A 25,777-nucleotide genomic window follows, 5' to 3' on the forward strand; every position below is an offset into this window, starting at 1 on the left:
CTGTAGCTCTCCCCTTCTCCAGCCATGCTTTCTTACTGTACTCCTCCCCTTCTCCAGCCACGCTTTCTTACTGTAGCTCTCCCCTTCTCCAGCCACGCTTTCTTACTGTAGCTCTCCCCTTCTCCAGCCATGCTTTCTTACTGTACTCCTCCCCTTCTCCAGCCACGCTTTCTTACTGTAGCTCTCCCCTTCTCCAGCCACGCTTTCTTACTGTACTCCTCCCCTTCTCCAGCCACGCTTTCTTACTGTAGCCCTCCCCTTCTCCAGCCATGCTTTCTTACTGTACTCCTCCCCTTCTCCAGCCACGCTTTCTTACTGTAGCTCTCCCCTTCTCCAGCCACGCTTTCTTACTGTAGCCCTCCCCTTCTCCAGCCACGCTTTCTTACTGTAGCCCTCCCCTTCTCCAGCCATGCTTTCTTACTGTAGCCCTCCCCTTCTCCAGCCATGCTTTCTTACTGTACTCCTCCCCTTCTCCAGCCACGCTTTCTTACTGTAGCTCTCCCCTTCTCCAGCCATGCTTTCTTACTGTAGCCCTCCCCTTCTCCAGCCACGCTTTCTTACTGTAGCCCTCCCCTTCTCCAGCCACGCTTTCTTACTGTAGCCCTCCCCTTCTCCAGCCACGCTTTCTTACTGTAGCTCTCCCCTTCTCCAGCCACGCTTTCTTACTGTAGCTCTCCCCTTCTCCAGCCACGCTTTCTTACTGTAGTCCTCCCCTTCTCCAGCCACGCTTTCTTACTGTACTCCTCCCCTTCTCCAGCCACGCTTTCTTACTGTAGCTCTCCCCTTCTCCAGCCACGCTTTCTTACTGTAGCTCTCCCCTTCTCCAGCCACGCTTTCTTACTGTAGTCCTCCCCTTCTCCAGCCACGCTTTCTTACTGTACTCCTCCCCTTCTCCAGCCACGCTTTCTTACTGTACTCCTCCCCTTCTCCAGCCACGCTTTCTTACTGTACTCCTCCCCTTCTCCAGCCACGCTTTCTTACTGTACTCCTCCCCTTCTCCAGCCATGCTTTCTTACTGTAGCCCTCCCCTTCTCCAGCCACGCTTTCTTACTGTAGCCCTCCCCTTCTCCAGCCACGCTTTCTTACTGTAGCCCTCCCCTTCTCCAGCCACGCTTTCTTACTGTACTCCTCCCCTTCTCCAGCCACGCTTTCTTACTGTAGCCCTCCCCTTCTCCAGCCACGCTTTCTTACTGTAGCCCTCCCCTTCTCCAGCCACGCTTTCTTACTGTAGCCCTCCCTTCTCCAGCCACGCTTTCTTACTGTACTCCTCCCCTTCTCCAGCCACGCTTTCTTACTGTAGCCCTCCCCTTCTCCAGCCACGCTTTCTTACTGTAGCCCTCCCCTTCTCCAGCCACGCTTTCTTACTGTAGCTCTCCCCTTCTCCAGCCATGCTATCTTACTGTACTCCTCCCCTTCTCCAGCCACGCTTTCTTACTGTAGCTCTCCCCTTCTCCAGCCACGCTTTCTTACTGTAGCTCTCCCCTTCTCCAACCACGCTTTCTTACTGTAGCCCTCCCCTTCTCCAACCACGCTTTCCTACTGTAGCCCTCCCCGTCTCCAAAACAGCTTTTGCCATATGAAAGAAGCATTACACAAGCACTCTCCAGTCACTTTAAATGAAACTCCCTGCACATCGCTCTCACATCTGACACTGTGGGGAAACAGGAAGTGATAAATATTTGTTTATCAACACATCTCCTCGCTCTAACCCTTAGTCCCCAAATGACAGGACACATGTTCTCCTCTCTTGGCTGAGGAGCCCGGTTCTGGGGCTAATTAACTCCCTACTGCTGAGGCTGACTTTTATGAATGGGGCGCTCAGGGAGATGGATGAGCTAGCATTCCACCCGCTCCCAGAGAGGCCTAGTTTGGCCTAGTTTTCTGGAATGAGATGGGCTGGGTGGCTCTGGGGAATCACCTGCGTTGGTAAAACAAGCTAGCGTACGCACAAAGGCCTAACTAAAGGTCTATATTTTATCACTACTGTATGCTAGCTGCAGAGCTGAGTTAATTAAGCTTAAATGGTGGAAGTCGACACTATGAGCTCACTTCCATGACCTAACCCAGCCTCTTTATCAGAGATAAGTGTGCCTTGAATTCTAAATAAATCACTGACAGTGTCACCAGCAAAGCACCCCCACACCATCCCACCTCCTCCTCCATGCTTCACGGTGGGAACCACACATGTGGAGATCATACGTTCACCTACTCTGCGTCTCACAAAGACACAGCGGTTGGAACCAAAAATCTCCAGTGGACAGATTTCCACTGGTCTAATGTCCATTGCTCGTGTTTCTTGGCCCAAACAAGTCTCTTCTTATTATTGGTGTCCTTTAGTAGTGGTTTCTTTGCAGCAATTCGACCATGAAATCCTGATACACGCAGTCTCCTCTGAACAGTTGATGTTGAGATGTGTCTGTTACTTGAACTCTGTAAAAAAAAAATTGGGATGCAATTTCTGAGGCTGGTAACTCTAATGAACTTGTCCTCTGCAGCAGGGGTACGTCTGGGTCTTCCTTTCCTGTAGCGGTCCACATGAGAGCCAGTTTCATCATAGTGCTTGATGGTTTTTCAAATCAAATCAAACTGTATTTGTCACATGCGCTGAATACAACAAGTAGATACCTTACTCTGAAATGCTTACTTACAAGCCCTTAACCAACAGTGCAGTTCAAGAAGAGTTAAGAAAATATTTACCAAATAAACTAAAGTAAAAAAAAAAAAAAGTTATACAATAAAATGACAATAACGAGGCTATATACAGGGGTACCGGTACCGAATACAGATTAGTCAAGGTAATTTGTACATGTAGGTAGGGGTGAAGTAACTATGCATAGATAACAAACAGCGAGTAGCAGCAGTGTACAAAAAAAATGGAGGGAGGGGGGATTTCAATGTCAATAGTCCAGTGGCCATTTTATTAATTGTTCAGCAGTTTTACAGCTTGGGGGTAGAAGCTGTTAAGGAGCCTTTTGGTCCTAGACTTGGCGCTCCGGTACTACTTGCCATGTGGTAGCAAAGAGAAAAGTCTTTGACTTGGGTGACTGGAGTCTCTGACAATTTTTGTGGCTTTCCTCTGACACTGCCTATTATATAGGTCCTAGAAGGCAGGAAGCTTGGCCCCAGTGATGTATTGGGCCATACGCACTACCCTCTGTAGCGCCTTACGGTCAGATGCTGAGCAGTTGCCATACCAGGCGGTGATGCAACTGGTCAGGATGCTCTCGATGGTGCAGCTGTAGAACTTTTTGAGGATCTGGGGACCCATGCCAAATCTTTTCAGTCTCCTGAGGGGGGAAAGGTGTTGTCGTGCCCTCTTCACGATTGTCTTGGTATGTTTGGACCATGATAGTTCGTTGGTGATGTGGATACCAAGGAACGTGAAACTCTTGACCCGCTCCACTACAACCCCGTCGATGTTAATGGGGGCCTGTTCGGCCCGCCTTTTCCTGTAGTCCACGATCAGCTCCTTTGTCTTGTTCACATTGAGGAGGAGGTTGTTGTCCTGGCACCACACTGCAACTGCACTTGAAGAAACTTTCAAAGTTCTTTACATTTTCTGAATTGACTGAACTTCATGTCTTAAATTAAAGATGGACTATCGTTTCTCTTTGTTTATTTGAGCTGTTCTCAGGAAAATAATATGGACTTGGCCTTTTACCAAATAGAGCTAGCTTCTGTATACCACCCCTATCTTGTCACAACACAACTGATTGGCTCAAATGCATTCAGAAGGAAATACATTTCAATATTTAACTTTTAACAAGGCACACCTGTTAATTGAAATGCATTCCAGGTGACTACCTCATGAAGCTGGTTGAGAAAATGCCAAGAGTGTGTAAAGCTATCATCAAGGCAAAGCATGGCTACTTTGAAGAATCTAAAATATATTTTGATTTGTTAAACACTTTTTTGGTTACTACATGATTCTATATGTGTTATTTCATAGTTTTGATGTCTTCATTATTATTCTACAATGTAGAAAATAGTAAAAAATAAAGAAAAACTGAGTAGGTGTGTCCAAACTTTAGACTGGTACTGTATGTCATGAGTTTGTTGTGTTTAAGATCCTCGAGTGCATCTTTAATTGTTACCCAGAAATTATTTGATATTGAGATCAAAAACTTTAAGCTTAGTCATCTGTCAGACTACAGTAAGCATCACTACCCCTCCTATAAGCATCGCACGGCTCTCTCTCTTTTTTAAATTAAATTTATTAAATTTTATTTAACCTTTATTTAACTAGGCATATCAGTTAAGAACAAATTCTTATTTTCATTGACGGCCTAGGAACAGTGGGTTAACTGCCTTGTTCAGGGGCAGAACGACAGATTTTTACCTTGTCAGCTCAGGGACTCGATCTTGCAAACTTTCAGGTACTAGTCCAACGCTCTAACCACTAGGCTACCACTAACCACTAGGCTACCACTAACCACTAGGCTACCACTAGCCACTAGGCTACCACTAGCCACTAGGCTACCACTAGGCTACCACTAGCCACTAGGCTACCACTAACCACTAGGCTACCACTAACCACTAGGCTACCACTAACCACTAGGCTACCACTAACCACTAGGCTACCACTAGCCACTAGGCTACCACTAACCACTAGGCTACCACTAGCCACTAGGCTACCACTAACCACTAGGCTACCACTAACCACTAGGCTACCACTAGCCACTAGGCTACCACTAACCACTAGGCTACCACTAACCACTAGGCTACCACTAGCCACTAGGCTACCACTAGCCACTAGGCTACCACTAACCACTAGGCTACCACTAACCACTAGGCTACCACTAGCCACTAGGCTACCACTAGCCACTAGGCTACCACTAACCACTAGGATACCACTAACCACTAGGCTACCACTAGCCACTAGGCTACCTAGTGGTTAGGCTTCCTCCTCTGCATCATACCATTTACTTTCGATCTGACTGGAGTGTGTCTCATGTCCAATAGCTCTTCATTGATGACATACAGTGTAAGAAGTGGAGTTCTTGAACACACCCCTGTGGGCGCTGTCAGTCCCCTGCTGTAGTGGATCATAATCACGATTGTTAGTCACCTTGTTTTTGCTTCTTTCAAGGGATACCTTTGCACTGTGAAGACTGGGTTACATAAGCAGAGATTATACACGCTCATTGGGTTACATAAGCAGAGGTTATATATGATCATTTCGTTACATGAGCAGAGGTTATACAGGCTCAATGGACTCAAACGTTATATTACTTTTGTCTTTACTGAGGCTAGGTTGGTAGTCCATGAGAAAGTCTTCCTATTTCTTCTCCAAGGATATTCTTCTTACTGGACAGCATACTATTATAACCTCTTCAAGCCCTTAACATGTGCATGGTCGTGTCTGTGCTTTGCATTTAGTCTTCCATTTTAGTGATTAATAAAACACATTTCAACAAATAATTGAACCTTTAATTTAACTAGGCAAGTCAGTTAAGATCAAATTCTTATTTACAATGACAGCCGACCCCGGAAAAACCCGGGACGACGCTGGGCCAATTGTGTGCCGCCCTATAGGACTCCCAATCACGGCCGGTTGTGATACAGCATGGATTCGAACCAGGGTGTCTGTAGTGACGCCTCAAGCACTGAGATGCAGTGCCTTCGGCCGTTGCGCCCCTCGGGAATCAATAGTTTGATCGGATAATTGCCTCTTAGAAGGCTTTAAGGATGTCTGTATGTCACAGGATATAAAGTGGTACAATCTTTGTGGTCAATGTAAGCTATATTTGTGTTATTTTTCCTCGTTCAAGATAAGTTTTCCAGACTCTTATTATTTCGGCCCTCGGAAAACTGTTGAAGCGTAGTTTATTGTGTCCAGTTGGCTTTGAGTCTTAACCTGGGTATTGCATTGCATTTGTGGCCTGAAGAGGCAAACAAATCAGAATCAACTCACTCAAAAGGGCAATGTAACTCCCTCGTTTGTCATGATATCAATTACTCGTCCTCCGAACCTAAGGAGAAAATGTAAATCTCTAAACGAGTTTACGAGGACCTCCAACAGTAGAGAGCTTTATTAAAATAATATCCTACACCTCTTTCATCATTTTAACACTCAAGACAAACATACTTTTGTCAGTGAATGTAATAACATACGCTATAACAGTTATTGTGAAAGATGATCTCCTTTCAATCTCTGGAATCTAACATGAGCATGGCCCACTGTGAAAACGATACCCCTGACAGAGTAGGCTTGCTGAAATTGACAGATGGGACATTGTTTCAAGTGTTATCTATCCATCTCTCACTCTACAATATCCTTCTCAAATCCCTCATTGCAATGTATTTTCCCAAAACAGTGAAATGGCAGAAAATGCTATGACATTTCTGTCTGTTTACACAATGAGGGGATCAATCCAATGTCCTTGGAACAGCAAATCAACGTGTTCATCAACCAATAATCTCGCTGATCCTCCAATGATTTCTGCTCATTATGAGATGAAATAGCTCTCTATTAGCCATGTGCTTCTACTATACCTCTTGCGCAGGCTACGGTGGTAACCTTTGAGGACAACAGCGGCATCGAAAGCGGTTTAGTAAATCAACCAGTCAGTCAGGTACTCTACCCCAGGGTCGTGTTCATAAACAATGTTGCTATGGAAACCGAAAATGAGCATTTTAATTTTTTTTCTTCTTCTAAATAGTATACTGAACATGACCCAGAAGTGGTCTTGGTTGGTAACATTGCATGGACAAAAATAATAAGTATGACAATAAACGCACAATGTTTTCCTAACTGGCTTTCCTGAAGCTTTAACTGTGGCTTTAACTCTGTCTTCAAGTGGCTCAGCTGGCTGGCATTTTCTTCCAGCACCGAAGTAGTCTGTTTGATTCTTGCTTGCGCCTCATATACTGAATATTATTATTGAATTGCTATAAAAGCTTCTGTCATCTATCTAAACACACGGCTGAGCCGACTGCTGCTAGTGTTATTAGGAGAGTCTACCTCTGCAACATGATCCAGCTCTAAATGGTTGTGGTCTTTTGTTCAAGTTGGGAAGTCCCCTAGAATGCCTCTGTGCCCAGGTGTTTCAATCAGGCAGGGGTCCTTCAAAGGCAGACATGTGGTGCTGTTAATTCCATTCACATGGTCACATCACACAGAGCCTTCACTTGCAAGGTGAGCAGCGGAGGCTGCTTTCATGTATTGTAGACCCACACACACACACACACACACACACACACACACACACACACACACACACACACACACACACACACACACACACACACACACACACACACACACACACACACACACACACACACACACATATCTAAAAGGGAGCCCCAGATGAACTGCAGCTCATCCCCCTAGTGTAATACATTCTCACAATCACTGTCAGCGCCAAGCACACTTAGTGTACTAAAGGAAATGAGGAAGAGCGACGGGCTCTCGTGCTAAAACAGCACATCAGTGGGGTCTTATCATGTGAATACCGAGGCATGGATTAAAACAACATAAAACAACACCAAACAGTGAGAAAATGTAACATGCAATTTAAACTAGCAAATTCGTTCTCTTCAATCTGACTACGAAAAGGATGTTGGTGATAGAACGGATCTTCCTTATTCTCGCTGAAGTCTGCTTTCCAGTAAATAAACGCCCTTAAACCCCTCCAGAGATTTCTTCCCAGCCAGGGATTAGATGACAGTGGCCCACATGGAGAACTACCAGGGATTAGATGACAGTGGCCCACATGGAGAACTACCAGGGATTAGAAGACAGTGGCCCACAGGAGAACTACCAGGGATTAGAAGACAGTGGCCCACAGGAGAACTACCAGGGATTAGATGACAGTGGCCCACATGGAGAACTATCAGGGATTAGAAGACAGTGGCCCACATGGAGAACTACCAGGGATTAGAAGACAGTGGCCCACATGGAGAACTACCAGGGATTAGATGACAGTGGCCCACATGGAGAACTACCAGGGATTAGATGACAGTGGCCCACATGGAGAACTACCAGGGATTAGAAGACAGTGGCCCACATGGAGAACTACCAGGGATTAGAAGACAGTGGCCCACAGGAGAACTACCAGGGATTAGAAGACAGTGGCCCACAGGAGAACTACCAGGGATTAGAAGACAGTGGCCCACAGGAGAACTACCAGGGATTAGAAGACAGTGGCCCACATGGAGAACTACCAGGGATTAGAAGACAGTGGCCCACATGGAGAACTACCAGGGGTCAGAAGGTGGCAGGTAGCCTAGAGGTTAGAGCAATAGGCCAGTAACTGAAAGGTCATTGGTTTGAATTGACCTACTGTTGTCTAATCCCTGGTTGTTCTCCTGTGGGTCACTGTCTTCTAATCCCTGTCTGTTCTCCTGTGGATCAATGTTTATAATCCCTGTCTGTTCTCCTGTGGGTCACTGTTTATAATCCCTGTCTGTTCTCCTGTGGGTCACTGTCTTCTAATCCCTGTCTGTTCTCCTGTGGATCACTGTTTATAATCCCTGTCTGTTCTCCTGTGGGTCACTGTTTATAATCCCTGTCTGTTCTCCTGTGGGTCACTGTTTATAATCCCTGTCTGTTCTCCTGTGGGTCACTGTTTATAATCCCTGTCTGTTCTCCTGTGGGTCACTGTTTTATAATCCCTGTCTGTTCTCCTGTGGGTCAGGGGTTAGAAGACAGTGACCCACAGCACTGGCTGACGGGCTTCTGGTTCTGTCAAGCCAGAAGCCATCTGATTCAAATCATTACTCTACTTCCTGGAATAGGCAGGGGAAGTAAATGGGTTTAATCAAGAGCATGATTATTTATGTTTGGGAGTGTTCTGTGTCCGTCTGGGATTAAAGCCTCCAGACCCTGTTTTAACACCTCAGGAAACAGGGATGTCTATTGTAGAAAAGGCTAATTAAAAACACATTTGTTTTTCCCTAGTATGAGTAAGACATGATACTCATTACACCACCCACAATAACGCACTATTACATTACACCACCCACAATAACACACTATTACATTACACCACCCACAACACCACACTATTACATTAACCACCCACAATAACACACTATTACATTACACCACCCAAAACACAACACTATTACATTACACCACCCACAACACCACACTATCACATTACACCACCCACAACACCACACTATTACATTACACCACCCACAACACCACCCACAACACCACACTATTACATTACACCACCCAAAACACCACACTATTACATTACACCACCCACAACACCACAATATTACATTACACCACCCACAACACCACACTATCACATTACACCACCCACAATAACACACTATCACATTACACCACCCACAATAACACACTATCACATTACACCACCCACAACACCACACTATCACATTACACCACCCACAACACCACACTATTACATTACACCACCCACAACATCACACTATTACATTACACCACCCACAACACCACACTATTACATTACACCACCCACAACACCACACTATCACATTACACCACCCACAATAACACACTATCACATTACACCACCCACAATAACACACTATCACATTACACCACCCACAACACCACACTATCACATTACACCACCCATAATAACACACTATCACATTACACCACCCACAACACCACACTATCACATTACACCACCCACAATAACACACTATCACATTACACCACCCACAACACCACACTATCACATTACACCACCCACAATAACACACTATCACATTACACCACCCATAATAACACACTATCACATTACACCACCCACAATAACACACTATTACTTTACACTGGAGTCTGATAGTTGGAAGAGGAAATCCGATGAGATACTTGTACGGAAGAACAGTGTGTCCCAGAGAAGTGGCAGTCTAAGTTTTTAGTAATGAAAAACAACATTGCAACAGTGCGCAAGGGTCCATTTCCGTAGGGTATAAATCAGCCTTAACGGGCAGCGGCAATGCAATGGAGACCACCTCCGAAACACAAGGACACACTAACCTGCTAAAATAAAGAAAAACAATGGGAATGGAAAATGCTAATGGAAAGGTCTTTGCAACACTACAACACAAGCTGTATCGAATCAGTGACCTACTTAAATACAGTACTGTACCAGTGAAGGAGATTTAGTGGCAGAGATAGGAGACAAGCCCTTCAAGAAAGCCATACTACTGTACTTGTAGCAAACCTTATAGAGGAACGAATAAGACAATCTATCAATGTAAAAACCTTACAGAGGAATGAATAAGACAATCTATCAAACCATTGCTGTATCAAACCATTGCTTGATATGACTAGACGAGACAATGTCTCTCCATTGTGCCATAGGATCTAAATACAATCAGGCATCTATGGTCAGACAATCCCTAAGGTCCTATGTTTGTAATTACATGATCATGTTGTCCAGCAGAGCAAGTATGCTGATTGGTGTTGAATCAGGAAGACATTAATGTTTACAGTGATTCGCTTCCTTATTAATAAAATCCACTGTATCTTTGTTATAATAAATGCCAAGAAAAGCAAGTCTGCATTGTGAAGTCTGAACATTATGGTTTGCTGTCCAACGGAATGATGGCATAGCAGTCCATGCAGAAGAAGAATGCTTTAATGTCCAGTTACTTAGGGAGGAATGGAAATTCCTTCTTTTGTTTTGGAGCCCAACCCTCGAGACACAGTTCAGCGCCTCTGGATCAGTCGAAGGGGAACTGACAGTTTTTTAACTCCTCATATGAAACAAACAGGCAATACTTAATATCAGTAAAAAAAACTCACATTTCTAGATAATGCTTCAAAACCAACTTCATGAGAGGTTTTAAAAATAGGTTCTATTTGACAAAACATTCCATGACGTACAGTAAGACATTGTTGGTAGGATAGATGGATGCAGTTCAATGCATGATTAATATAATTCACCAACACATTTCTTGGTGGTCCAAAACATATTACTATCAGGTTGTATATCACAGCTGGCCTGGTACATTGTTTGGGCGTTCGGGATGCACTGTTTTCAGTTTCAAAGATCAATATTTTGAACAAAAACGGATGACTTTAACTAAGGCTAGGAATGTCGATCACAGCACGCAACAGAACAGTGTACAGCCTACACTCGGTTTGTTGTTTTTATGAAATAGTGTTCATTAAATCGTTTTCAGTCATAGCTAAAGTTTGTATTGCTGTTGATTTACATCTGGGACTGCAAGTTTGTGTCCCAGATTCCTCTTAAGTTGCAGTTAGCTGCTAGCAGATTCCTGTTAAGAGCAGTTAGCTGCTAGCCATCATGAAAATGGAGCAGGCTAACGCTAGCAGTGCTAGCCCACTGGTGTTTTTATCCAAGGCTGGGAATAAATGTTTCAGGTGTTTCCACACATTCACAAGATGAAGATAAGGTGGAACTGGACAATTGACAGGGATTTGTCTGCCTTAAATGCACTACTATCAAGTATCTTAGAGAAGAGATCCTCTGGCTGTTAGCTTGGCTGGGAGAAAAAGAAAACCTGCTTTCTAAGTAACCCCGACCTTGCTGTAACCCAGGCAAACCGAATCTCAGTTTTTAATGCCTCCTATAGGAAAGCTGTCGATGAGTCGGGCGGCGTTGATCTGTTCCAATCCAACAAACAGATGTTGAGCTCAACTCCGCGGCACAAGGGAGACTGGACACTCGCAATGCGTAGCAGATCAGGGAGGCAGTCTGGCCACCCATAAACCCGAGAAAATCCGATCCAGCTATCAAACAGCTTTGCCCCGCTAGAGACGGACCTACCAGCACCGTGAGTCAACAAGGATCATGGGTGTATACCAACAGCCAGTGGCTGCCCAGTGGCACCCTCCCCCACAACCACTGCAGTTCAGTAGGTTGTTTCCCCATGGGATTCCATCACTATCACCTTCAATCTGGACAGCTCGATGAGGAGAGATTTTGGCCTGCCTATGGTCTGTGGACCGACCAAGGTCCACTGTCACCCAGGAGCCCGTATCCATGACATCAACTCTCTCCTGCCCACGGTTCTGGCCAACTAATGCACTATTGACACCATCGTCACTCACTTAGGTTTTAACGACCATCGTTTTAGGCAATCTGAAGAACTGAGGGAGGACTTCTAAAAGAAATGTAAGACCCTTGCTAGCACAGGGAAGATAACAATTATCTCTGGCCCCCTCCCATGCTCCTGAAGGGGTTCGGAACGTTTCAGCTGACTCTTTGCCCGAAACGAGTACCTGAAGAAACTTGGCAATGACAGGAATGTCTCTTTTTGTGACAACTTTGATTTGCTGTGGGAGGATCCAGCACTTTTTAAAACAGACAGGATTCACCCTAACCACAGGGGTTCCAGGATTATTTCCAGCAACATCAAACTGTTTAAGAGACTGACAGACAGTGTCTGGTAGTGCTCCAGTCCTCCCTGTCAGAATAAGCAACAGAGGACTTGGAAACCATATCAACTCCTATAGAAATAGTACTATGGTTATTGTGAGTAACCTAATTTATATTCCTTTAACTCCACCTTCTAGTGAGTCTATACAAACTGTCATCTCCTACCATTCTGATAGATTTGAGACTGGCAGAAAATAATTGTTGTAACGTTAATAATTTGATTGTTATTCCATTGGTTACCTCTAGGCAGATGCTCCAGGGGCAGAGTGGCCCACACTCATTGATATGGCACATTTAAATGTTAGAGCAATCACTAGTAAAACCTTTCTTGTGAATGACCTCATTACCTAGAGCAAAAGTTGATTGCATGTTTCTCACTGAAACATGGCTGTCTTCAGACTGTAGTGTTGTTCTTATTGTGCATCCTGTTTCTATTGATCATCCTTGAGATGTTTCTACAACTTGATTGGAGTCCACCTGTGGTAGATTCAATTGATTGGACTTGATTTGGAAAGGCACACACCTGTCTACATAAGGTCCTACAGTTGACAGTGCATGTCAGAGCATGCTCTGAGACAGGATTGTGTCGAGGCACAGATCTGGGGAAGGGTACCAAAACGTTTCTGTGGCATTGAAGGTCTGCAAGAACACAGTGGCCTCCATCATTCTTAAATGGAAGAAGTTTGGAACCACCAAGACTCTTCCTAGAGCTGGCCGCCCAGCCAAACTGAGCAAGGGGCTTGGTCATGGAGGTGACCAAGAACCAGATGGTCACTCTGACAGAGCTCCTCTGTGGAGATGGGAGAACCTTCCAGAAGGACAACCATCTCTGCAGCACTCCACCAATCAGGATTTTATGGTAAAGTGGCCAGAAGGAATCCACTCCTCAGTAAAAGGCACATGACAGCCCACTTGAAGTTTGCCAAAAGGCACCTAAAGGACTCTCACACCATGAGAAACAAGATTCTCCAGTCTGATGAAACCGAGATTGAACTCTTTGGCCTGAATGCCAAGCGTCACTTCTGGAGGAAACCTAGCACCATACCTACTATGAAGCATGGTAGTGGCAGCATCATGCTGTGGGGATGTTTTTCAGCGGCAGGGACTGGGAGACTAGCCAGGATCGAGGGAAAGATGAACGGAGCAGAATCTTCACAAATGCCTTACTATAATCCCCAAACATTCTATGAATTTATGAAAACGTGCAAAGTGCTTGCTTATCAGATAATGTATAAAAAATAATTTTAAATACTATTTTCTTCCTGGGGGTGTATATGAACTGATATTAAGTTGCTAAAATGCTGTCAGTTCCACTTTAAGATTACCTTGCTCAAGGCAGGAGATACCATCTAGGATACTGATGCCAACAACCCTCCCGTTGCCTGTTATACTCTCTACCAGGTTTGTTCTTCATTGCAGCTCACTCCTCACCAGACCTGGGATTCAAACTGTCAACCCATTGACTGCTGACTCATCTCTCTAAACCTTTAGGCTACCTGCCAACTATCTGTAACATTCTCCTTCCAAAATATTGTAGAAATATATTTGAAAAATCACATTCAGAGTTACATTTGCAAATACCTCATAGCTTTTCTGAAATGGATGAGCAGTTTTGCACATTTGCACATTTGCCAATTCTGTATGTTGCTGGTTAGTGGTGCTGTATGTTGCTGGTTAGGGGTGCTGTATGTTGCTGGTTAGTGGTGTTGTAGGTTGCTGGTTAGTGGTGCTGTAGGTTGCTAGTTAGTGGTGCTGTAGGTTGCTGGTTAGTGGTGCTGTATGTTGCTGGTTAGTGGTGCTGTATGTTGCTGGTTAGTGGTGCTGTATGTTGCTGGTTAGGGATGCTGTATGTTGCTGGTTAGGGATGCTGTATGTTGCTGGTTAGTGGTGCTGTATGTTGCTGGTTAGTGGTGCTGTATGTTGCTGGTTAGTGGTGCTGTATATTGCTGGTTAGGGGTGCTGTATATTGCTAGTTAGTGGTGCTGTATGTTGCTGGTTAGTGGTGCTGTATGTTGCTGGTTAGTGGTGCTGTATGTTGCTGGTTAGTGGTGCTGTATGTTGCTGGTTAGTGGTGCTGTATATTGCTGGTTAGGGGTGCTGTATATTGCTAGTTAGTGGTGCTGTATGTTGCTGGTTAGTGGTGCTGTATGTTGCTGGTTAGTGGTGCTTTGCCGGAGGTTCAAGGGAAAACATTGAAATCATGTTTTGGACTCTGATTAATTATTTGATAAAACAATGGCTTTTATTCTTATCTAACAACCTTGTCTAACAATTCCCAAGTGTAACTTTCAAAGTATTTGGATGGGTTTCAAAGAGCATACACACTACGCTCATTGTTATACACAGCATAAAACGGGTAGACCTCACAGTTTCTGTCCAATGACACATGGCAGACACTACTCTCTGACAGAGGTGTTTTCCCAGATGTGGTGGGAGATGGAATGGCGTATGTACTGTAAGCCCTATTGTTGATCTGTCAGTTTAGAACAAATAATCAGGATTAGAGAGATGTGGAGGGAGATAGAATGGCGTATGTAAGCCCTATTGTTGATCTGGCTGTTTAAATAATCAGGATTAGAAAGATGGGCAGAAGTTGGGACAGAATTTCTATCAGATTTTTGCCCGGCAATTATGTTTGTGCCAACCGATGAGATTACCCAGACAGTATCCAATGGTGTACACTGGGCCAAAATGAAGAACAGGATGTCATGTTATCACATCTATACAACACCAAGATATTAAATCCCCAACATTGTCTCATCGGCATATCACCACAATCCACCACAATCCTGGTTTATTTATGAAAAATAATCATCTGTTTTACATAGGCATAATAACAACCAGGTACATTAAAATGATAATGCCCTCGAAGCCGGTGTTTGGAGGATATATTGGTAGGGTGTTTTTGTTTCGGGACGGCGAACACCGGCCTCGAGGGCATTATCACCTTTATACAACGGTTTAGCAACATATTCAAATAAGGATTGACATATGTTCATTAAAAATGGTATTTTATTCATACTATTTCATCCTTCCACGAGATATAGTCTCGACACATCTAGGGTTGCAGCACAAGCCGGCTGGTCGTTCATTCGATCAGTTAGGTTGCCAGAGATGCGACCCAGTCGTGAAGTCTTTTTATTCTCTATCTATGGACGCGACCCAGTCGTGAAGTCTTTTTATTCTCTATCTATGGACGCGACCCAGTCGTGAAGTCTTTTTATTCTCTATCTATGGACGCGACCCAGTCGTGAAGTCTTTTTATTCTATATCTATGGACGCGACCCAGTCGTGAAGTCTTTTTATTCTATATCTATGGACGCGACCCAGTCGTGAAGTCTTTTTATTCTCTATCTATGGACGCGACCCAGTCGTGAAGTCTTTTTATTCTATATCTATGGACGCGACCCAGTCGTGAAGTCTTTTTATTCTATATCTATGGACGCGACCCAGTCGTGAAGTCTTTTTATTCTATATCTATGGACGCGACCCAGTCGTGAAGTCTTTTTGTTCTATATCTATGGACGCGACCTAGTCGTTCGTTCTAAATGTACCGTTGCCATGCTGGCTGGCAATGTTCACTTCCAACTAGCTGCATTTCGTTTCGTTTGACCTGTTTGAAAAAATTTTTTTTACATTTCTCTGTATATAGAGTATGCATACACATTTTGATGATTCATGATTTCCACTGGCTGAGAAAAGCTGCCTGCCTGTCTCGTCCCGACACGTTCATTACTAGGGGACATCTGGAGATTGAATTTCAATATTGAAACAATGTTGCAAATGTTGGAGAGACATTCAGCAAAGTTTATATAAATCTCCGCTGATGAAAACCAAATGCTAGTCTAAAAGAAATGGGAGATAATGTCCAGGTTTTATTTTTAAAGAGGACATCAAGTTTATAAATTGCCTGGTTGGGCTGATGAGATAGTGGACTGCGCAGTGAGATGGAACCATAAATAGGCATTTCAACGTCATAGCCATAGCCAGTGGTAACTTGTGGAATAGACACCGGCTGGAACACGGTTTAAACCAATTAGCATCCAGGATTAGAACCACCCATTGTATAAAGGAAAAATTAACAACCAGGAACATAGGCATAATAACAACCAGGTACATAGGCATAATAACAACCAGGTACATAAACATAATAACAACCAGGTACATAGACATAATAACAACCAGGTACATAGGCATAATAACAACCAGGTACATAGACATAATAACAATCAGGTACATAGACATAATAACAACCAGGTACATAGACATAATAACAACCAGGTACATAGGCATAATAACAACCAGGTACATAGGCATAATAACAACCAGGTACATAGGCATAATAACAACCAGGTACATAGGCATAATAACAACCAGGTACATAGACATAATAACAACCAGGTACATAGACATAATAACAACCAGGTACATAGACATAATAACAACCAGGTACATAGGCATAATAACAACCAGGTACATAGGCATAATAACAACCAGGTACATAGGCATAATAACAACCAGGTACATAGGCATAATAACAACCAGGTACATAGGCATAATAACAACCAGGTACATAGGCATAATAACAACCAGGTACATAGGCATAATAACAACCAGGTACATAGACATAATAACAACCAGGTACATAGACATAATAACAACCAGGCACATAGACATAATAACAACCAGGTACATAGACATAATAACAACCAGGTACATAGACATAATAACAACCAGGTACATAGACATAATAACAACCAGGTACATAGACATAATAACAACCAGGTACATAGGCATAATAACAACCAGGTACATAGACATAATAACAACCAGGTACATAGACATAATAACAACCAGGTACATAGACATAATAACAACCAGGTACATAGACATAATAACAACCAGGTAAATAGGCATAATAACAACCAGGTACATAGGCATAATAACAACCAGGTACATAGACATAATAACAACCAGGTACATAGACATAATAACAACCAGGTACATAGGCATAATAACAACCAGGTACATAGGCATAATAACAACCAGGTACATAGACATAATAACAACCAGGTACATAGACATAATAACAACCAGGTACATAGGCATAATAACAACCAGGTACATAGACATAATAACAACCAGGTACATAGACATAATAACAACCAGGTACATAGGCATAATAACAACCAGGTACTGTATATGAGGGAGCGGAGAGCCAAATGAAAAAAAACAATGAGAAATGACAACCAGGAGAAGGGAGATGGGGCTTCTTTGTCTGCTCACCCTTTGTAATAAGCCAATGCATTCACGCAACTCTGAGAGAGTGGTCGCATAGATTTACTGTGATATCAATTTAAAGGGAAGGTAGACCTCTGTCTAGAAAACCCATTGAAAGGTCCCGCGCTGCTGCAGTAACTTGAAGCATAGTAATCATTGTAATCTTTTTAAGATTTTGAGCTACAGAATGCAGACAGCACAAGAAAATTATTTATTGTAAGTCTCAAGACCCTGTTCAGAGGTCCGATCCATTCTATGAATGGTTAAAGGAAAATACAGCCGGTATGATGCATTTTGCAACAAATGATGCAAAATGCATCATACCGGCTGTATTTCTATATTTTTGAAAGTGTTATATCTTGAAAACGTAATTGCTGACACGCAAAACACTTTGGGACTGTATATCAACAATGGACTAATGAAACAATTACCAAAACATTTTTTTTGGGGGGTGTAATTTTCCTTTAACAATTCATAGAGTTGAAGTGACCTCTCGACAGGGTCTTGAGACTTACAGTAAAACAAATCCTGGCCTATATGAACTTTCTATCTAGTTAGAAGGCTGTGAGGCACAGTGTCCAGCTGAATATGTGTCCAAGACTTGGCTGTCAAGCTAACTGTTATAAAAATACAGTCATCCACATCCTTCCATGACAGAAATCTAGTCCACATGAAGATAATGTACAGACAGATCAGTAAGTGCTGGTTGCGGTCACAATACAGTATGCTGTAGTGTGCAGTTCGCTTCTTAACAAAATAATAAACAGCATAGACTTGAAATTAGCTTCAAGGAGAAAGGTGTCGTCACTGTCAAGATAAATGCCTCCCTTTACACAAGCTGAGTGATGCAGCTGAGAGCCCCATCACTGACAGATAAAGCGTCCGGTTTGCATCGACTGAACATTTGCAGATAAAACAACATGGAAAATGTATTATCAAGTATTGCTTACGTGCTATGATCTAAAAGCAAAGCCAGAGACAAATGTTTTCCAGACATGAGACGGGACACATAGGAAGTATCAGCTAACCAAAATGAAATCATCAGTCATTATAAAAGCTTGGTTATTTGTCCGATTTATGGGGCTGTGCTATTTGAAACAAAGATCAGATTTTAAAAAATCGGGAAAAAACATCTCTCCAGTACTGACACACCTATCCCCTCTTTCATGCACACACACGCGAGCACACAAACACAGAGACAGACACACACATAAACAGACACACACACACAGAGACAAACACACACAGACACACAGACACACACACACACACACACACACACACAGAGACAGACACACACACACACACAGAGACAGACACACACACACAGAGACACACACACACACACAGACAGACACACACAGAGAGACAGTTACACACAGAGACAGACACAAACACACACACAGAGACAGACACACACACACACACACACACACACACACACACAGAGACACACACACACACACAGAGAGACACACACACACACAGAGACAGACACACACACACACACACAGAGACAGACACACACACACACAGAGAGACAGACACAAACACACACAGACAGAGACAGACACACACACACACACACACAGAGACACACACACACACACAGAGACACACACACACACAGAGACAGACACACACAGAGACAGACACACACAGAGACAGACACACACACACAGAGACAGACATGTACAGTAAATGGAGGCCAGAAAAACATTCATCAGATATTCAAAGAATGTTCAATACAGAAAAATGACAGTCATTATTGCAGCTTGGATTCACACTCTCCATTCGTAGTATATTACAGTTCTGGAAAGGTGTTCTATCTAATCAAATAGATTCAAATGTATCTATAATTAAATGTTACAATACATTGTTTGACAGTTTTTAATAAGCTCTGTCTGGAGAGGCCTTTGGTACATAAACAAGTTTATAAAAGTGGTTGTTTGGATCCTAGATGCTGATTGGACAAGCAGCATCCCAAGCTGTGCTGTATTGGCTGTCACTAGCACACTATGCCTGCTAATATAAGACTAGCATTTAGTTTAATACAGCGGGGGTTAATATAAGTCTAGCATTTAGTTTAATACAGCGGGGGTTAATATAAGTCTAGCATTTAGTTTAATACAGTGGGGGTTAATATAAGACTAGCATTTAGTTTAATACAGCGGGGGTTAATATAAGACTAGCATTTAGTTTAATACAGTGGGGGTTAATATAAGTCTAGCATTTAGTTTAATACAGTGGGGGTTAATATAAGACTAGCATTTAGTTTAATACAGCGGGGGTTAATATAAGTCTAGTATTTAGTTTAATACAGCGGGGGTTAATATAAGACTAGCATTTAGTTTAATACAGCGGGGGTTAATATAAGACTAGCATTTAGTTTAATACAGTGGGGGTTAATATAAGTCTAGCATTTAGTTTAATACAGCGGGGGTTAATATAAGACTAGCATTTAGTTTAATACAGTGGGGGTTAATATAAGTCTAGCATTTAGTTTAATACAGCGGGGGTTAATATAAGACTAGCATTTAGTTTAATACAGCGGGAGTTAATATAAGACTAGCATTTAGTTTGGTACAGCAGGGGTTAATATAAGCCTTGCAGTCTTCTCTCCAACCTCGGAAACAATGTTTTACTTTTGAATTTGGATCCGCTATCGCGTTGGGCCGAACAAAGCCATTTACCTGTGACTGTATTCATGATACAGCATTGCCTCGTGTACATTATTGCTTAAATAAGTGTTGTTTAATGAACTGGTTGTATAAGGAATTTAATCAGTGGAGGCTCAGAGAGGGGAGGGGAAGACCATCCTCCTCAGTGAATTTAATAGAAATAGTGTAACAATTTAAAAAGCATCCTTTTTAGTGAAAACTATATTAAATATATTCACGTCACCAAATAATTGATTAAAACACACTATTTTGCAAAGAAGGTCTACAGAAGCCTCTAAAGTTCTCTGTAGGATAGCACCATGGTGTAGCCAGAGGACAGCTAGCTTCTGTCCTCCTCTTGGTACATTGACTTCAATACAAAACCTAGGAGGCTCATGGTTCTCACCATAGACTTACACAGTAATTATGACAACTTCCGGAGGACGTCCTCCAACCGATCAGAGCTCTTGCAGCATGAACTGATATGTTGTCCACCCGATCAAAGGATCAGAAAATGAATCTAGTACTGAAAACACAAGCTACAGCTATCTAGCACTGCAGTGCATAAAATGCTGTGAGTAGTTGACTCAAAAAGCGAAATAGACAATAGTTTAACAGTTTTGAACAAATTAATATCTTCAAAAATGAAGGAGAAGCAAGAGAGAGAGCACCTGGCTCTAACAGAGAGGGTTGCTACGTTAGCTAGCTGGCTATGGCTATCTAACACTAGAACTCTTCCAAGTCAAGGTAAGCTTTTGGTTTTATTAATGTTTTGCCACTGGGGCCCGCCGGTTTAACTGCTAAACAGCTTTTGGTACACTGCACTGCATGATTATAGTGGGTTTATTAACGTGTTAGTTCTAATAGATAGCTATGTTGACTATGATGTGTTAGCTAATATGGTGTCATCGATTTAGGCTGTGTGTAGCGGTTAGCGGTTATGGTATGAAGGTTTGGATTGGAAGGTTTTTTTGCCTTGTCACAGACAACTGTTGTATTGTGCACTGAAGTCCACAAGCAAAGAGAAAAGGTGAGAGGAGAAGAGCGCGTAGATGCGAGAAGAAATTATACAATGAGTAAATGATCATGCTGTTTGTATGTGGCTGCTATGGAAGTGAACTGTGCTTGCGGTGATCAGGGGTGTATTCATTCCGCCAATTCTGTTGAAAAACTTTTCTTAAATGGAAGTAAATGGAACAAAACGGGCATGAACTTGTCCGATAGAAACTCTTGTTTGCAACTGTTGGACTAATGATTACACCTTAGATCAGCTAGACGCAGGCGATAGTGTAATAAGGCAGTATTGAATGTGTCACTGTCTGTCACCTTCATTACACATTTTTTTTATCTCGACCTGTGCTGTAAACTTACATTTTTAGGCTAGGTCGCAACCTCATGATGGGTATAGGGAAGATGTTAGTATTTTACCTTTATTTAACTAGGCAAGTAAGTTAAGAACAAATTCTTATTTTCAATGACGGCCTAGGAACAGTGGGTTAACTGCCTTGTTCAGGGGCAGAATGACAGATTTGTACTTTGTCAGCTCGGGGATTTGAACTTGCAACCTTCCAGTTACTAGTCGAACACACTAGGCTACCCTGCCGCCCCGAGTATCACATAGTAGCCTAAATCTATCGCTGTTACATTGAGCTGGGTGAATGGAATATGAATGACAGTCATCCAATATGCTGTAATAGAAATAAGGCCATGCTCATAAAATTACAAATTAATAAAATGACCTCCATCATCTTAAATGGCACCGACCACCACTGATTTGAATCCATGAATCAATTATTTATCTAACCAACAAAATCTTGACAAGTCATCAATCTTGGTACAGCTTGTATTCAAGACGTTTTATATTGTGATTTTACTGACAAAAAGATGACCATGACAGGAATGGGACATAGGTCTGGTAACAGTATGACCATCATTCATTGCACGTGTACTTTTGATTACTTTCATGATATGTTTATTTATTTGAGCCCTCTTATAGATATCATGACTACTGTTAACCAGTTTCACTGTTTCAAACTCACTGAATTGTATGAGGGCAGACCTCTCTTGAGGTCAAATTAACTTCTATCATATGTCGAGTATTTGAATGATAATACTTTTGATTGTGGATCATATAAATGTCATAAATAAACTATTCAACTTGAGCAAAGAATATCTTCCCAAAGAATTTGACATCAGATTCCTGTATCTTCCATACCATTGTTTCCAGTCACGTCGACATAATTGAAACGTTTATTTGACTTTTTATGGGCGCAATTATGTTTACATGCAGGAATATAGGCTACTCTGGGGACAGAATTTTATCTCAATAGAAACCAAGCTGTCGAGACAAACCAAGCTGTCGTCAAGGTTAAACTATAGGCACCGCAAGTGCCCTATATCAAGGCTGCTCTCTACATTATTCAATAAAAACCCACATGAAACATAAAAGAGGTTAAAATGTACGTCCCGGAAGTCAATTATTCCCAACGTGACACTGACTATGAATTGCTTGTTGTTTATTTAAATAGCGCTGCATTTTCTAAAGCAGTTGAAGTGATCGTATCATTATCCGAGCGCGCAAGTCTGTGATGGGACAAAATAAACAGACCTTGTCGCGTTGATATAAAACATAGGCCTACCGCCAATTGACAGTTATTTTTACAGTCACGACACCACAGTGGTCATCGTCTAATTGTCTCCTAGTATTCCATTACTAGGCTACCTCATATTCCCTGTGTAGAAACGTCCTTGGCATGAACTAGGCTACATGATAAAACCACCTTCTACAGAGTTGACATGTAAGCTATTCAACATCACCCTCATACACACATAGAATGCATTTCTATTTCAAAAGAACAAAACATCTTACCTGCAAATGACCCTGGTACATATTGAGCTTAAAGTCAATTCCTGATTCTGCGACGATGGATTTTTAAGCTACTTTAAGGCTTGCAATACAGATACAGTAAGCGACACTGGGAGTGTCCATACGTACAAAGAGTTCTGGAACAAGAAGCAGAATGTTTCAATTCGCTCAGAAGTGCTGGCTCCAATTGAGACTTTGAATGTTACGCCAAGGAAAGGAGCTGTCCTCGCTTAAGGTGCTGAAACGTAGTGTTTTTGTCATGTATTTTTTTTTTGCCGGTGTTTTAAAGGTAGCCAGGCGACAGCACGGGAGAGATAAGTGCCCTACCAGACCCCACTTCAATGCGAGGCGCCCAGAAATCTTCACAGCGCTGCCAAAAGCTTCTGGGTCCTCGGCTTCGGATGGACAACAATTCAGTTAGTCAAGTAAAATCTCCCGTGTTATGTCTTCATTGTGCACACTACAGCTCTCCGCCTCTCGACCGTTGCTTAATAATTGTTTTGACGCTTCTCGGGTTCATCCACTTCTTATAGTGCACTCCTCTCTCCTGCTTACCAGCCTTCCTCCTCTGGGCGCCGCTGGAGCCGCCTCCTGGATTCACGTGCTCTGAAGTAGGAGCAAGTTGAAATTGGGGGCAATTCATACATTTGGAGCTTGTTTCAGGCGGTGTGCTGCAGGTATTACTATATATTCTGTAGGTATAGGCTACAGTATGTTTTGGTACCTACTTATCTATATTTTCAGGTTTATATGAAGCCTTATAATAACTGTTTGCCATCTTGCTGTAGTTGGAAACCAATGAATGCAATTGGCCTAAACGAACTGGTTGCGTGTGCCCTGAGTCTGTACTATAATGCCACCTCCTTGTCAAGTCATGCCAAACCTTTGGTTATATATATATATATATATATATATATATATATATATTGGGCCGACATTATTCTGCTATACTGTACATTGTCCAATTAGTTCAAGTAGGAAGGATTACATAACAAGATGCAAATCGGATGATTCCCTTCAAGGTAATCTTGATGATGTAAACTACAGGGTGGAATAAGGCATGGCAGCGCACGGTGAAGTTTATCTCTTGTCCAATTAACAAGTAAGGCAGGATGATTATATAACGAGACATGTAGTGATAATGGGGAATCAGTAGCCTAACTACAGTGCAGCACACGGACTAACAATAATATAATCAACATGAAACAAAAACAACATATGTTTGCAAGAAATTGTAGTGAATTGTTTGACCAATTATAATTTTTGTAGAGTAACAGTGAATGATACCAAAATATCAGTGTCGTCTGGGTTTGGCCGGGGTAGACCGTCATTGTAAATACGAATTTGTTCTTAGCTGACTTGCCTAGTTAAATAAAGGTTAAATAAAAATATTTAAAACATTAAAAAAAATGTGCCACATATGTAATGTAATTGATATCAGCTACTGTGCTATATGATCACGTGTAAATATCTTTCTCTATAATTTACTACATAATCAAATCAAATGTATTTATATAGCCCTTCTTACATCAGCTGATATCTCAAAGTGCTGTACAGAAACCCAGCCTAAAACCCCAAACAGCAAGCAATGCAGGTGTAGAAGCACAGTGTTAGGAAAAACTCCCTAGAAAGGCCAGAACCTAAGAAGAAACCTAGAGAGGAACCAGGCTATGATTATATAACGAGACGTAGTGATAATGGGGAATCAGTAGCCTAACTACAGTGCATAAGACAGTATAACATCAACACCGCTTTCCTTGCAAATTAACACTTGTTACGTGAACCTGTAAAAACACAATATGTCGTCAGAGGTGGGATCTGTTCATTTCATTTATTAACAGGGTTTGCCAATATTCTTTAAATATTGTCACAACCAAAATCTCTCGTGGACAGATCTAACTAAACATGATTGTTGCCGTAGAATATGTCGGGAATTACTGGGATGTTCGGGATAAGAGCAGGGGTTGTTTAGGTCTTTAGGTTTTTAGTCACTGGTTATTTGGACAAATCACGATTCCGCATGTGTTAGCCTCTTTCGAATTTCGAAATGGGAGGGGACATTCGGCCCATATACTTGACCCTAGCTTGCAAAGATAAAGGGTGCTCATGGATCAAGCCGCTCATGGACCAGAACCCAGCCGCCATGGACCATAAACCAGCCAACATGGACCAGAACCAAGCTGCCATGGACCGGAACCCAGACACTAGAACCAGAACGCAGACACCATCGACCTGAACCCAGCCACCATGGATCAGAACCCATCTGACATGGACCAGAACCCAGCCAGCAGCCGCCATGGACCAGAACACAGCCAGCAGCCGCCATGGACCATAACACAGCCGACATGGACCAGAACCCAGCCGCCACGGACCAGAACCCAGCCGCCATGGACCAGAACCCAGCCGCCATGTGCCAGAACCCAGCTGTCATGTGCCAGAACCCAGCCGCCATGGACCAGAGCCCATCCGACATGGACCAGAACCCAGCCACCATAGACCAGAACCCAGCGGCCATGGACCAGAACCCAGCCGCCATGTGCCATAACACAGCCACCAGCCACCATAGACCAGAACCCAGCCGCCATGTGCCAGAACACAGCCGCCAGCCT

General features: G+C 42.7%; 1 protein-coding gene across 4 annotated transcripts in view; it reads right to left on the reverse strand.

Annotated features, from left to right (window-relative positions):
- The window catches only part of LOC106574138 (PEX5-related protein), a 180,177-nt gene extending 156,390 nt beyond the window's left edge, over nt 1-23,787 (reverse strand). For 2 of the 4 annotated variants that reach the window (XR_001321480.2, XM_045697394.1), the window contains exon 1: nt 23,172-23,787. Coding sequence is in view for 3 of the 4 variants with exons in the window: in XM_045697394.1 (XP_045553350.1) it covers nt 23,172-23,192 (21 nt within the window). In the remaining variant the exon portion in view is untranslated. The remainder of the gene's footprint in view (nt 1-23,171) is intronic. The other 2 variants (XM_045697396.1, XM_045697395.1) reach the window with 1 other exon arrangement.
- Nucleotides 23,788-25,777: the final 1,990 nt, after the last annotated feature.

The sequence above is a fragment of the Salmo salar genome, chromosome ssa16 (genome assembly GCF_905237065.1).
Source record: "Salmo salar chromosome ssa16, Ssal_v3.1, whole genome shotgun sequence".
NCBI classification, from domain to species: domain Eukaryota; kingdom Metazoa; phylum Chordata; class Actinopteri; order Salmoniformes; family Salmonidae; genus Salmo; species Salmo salar.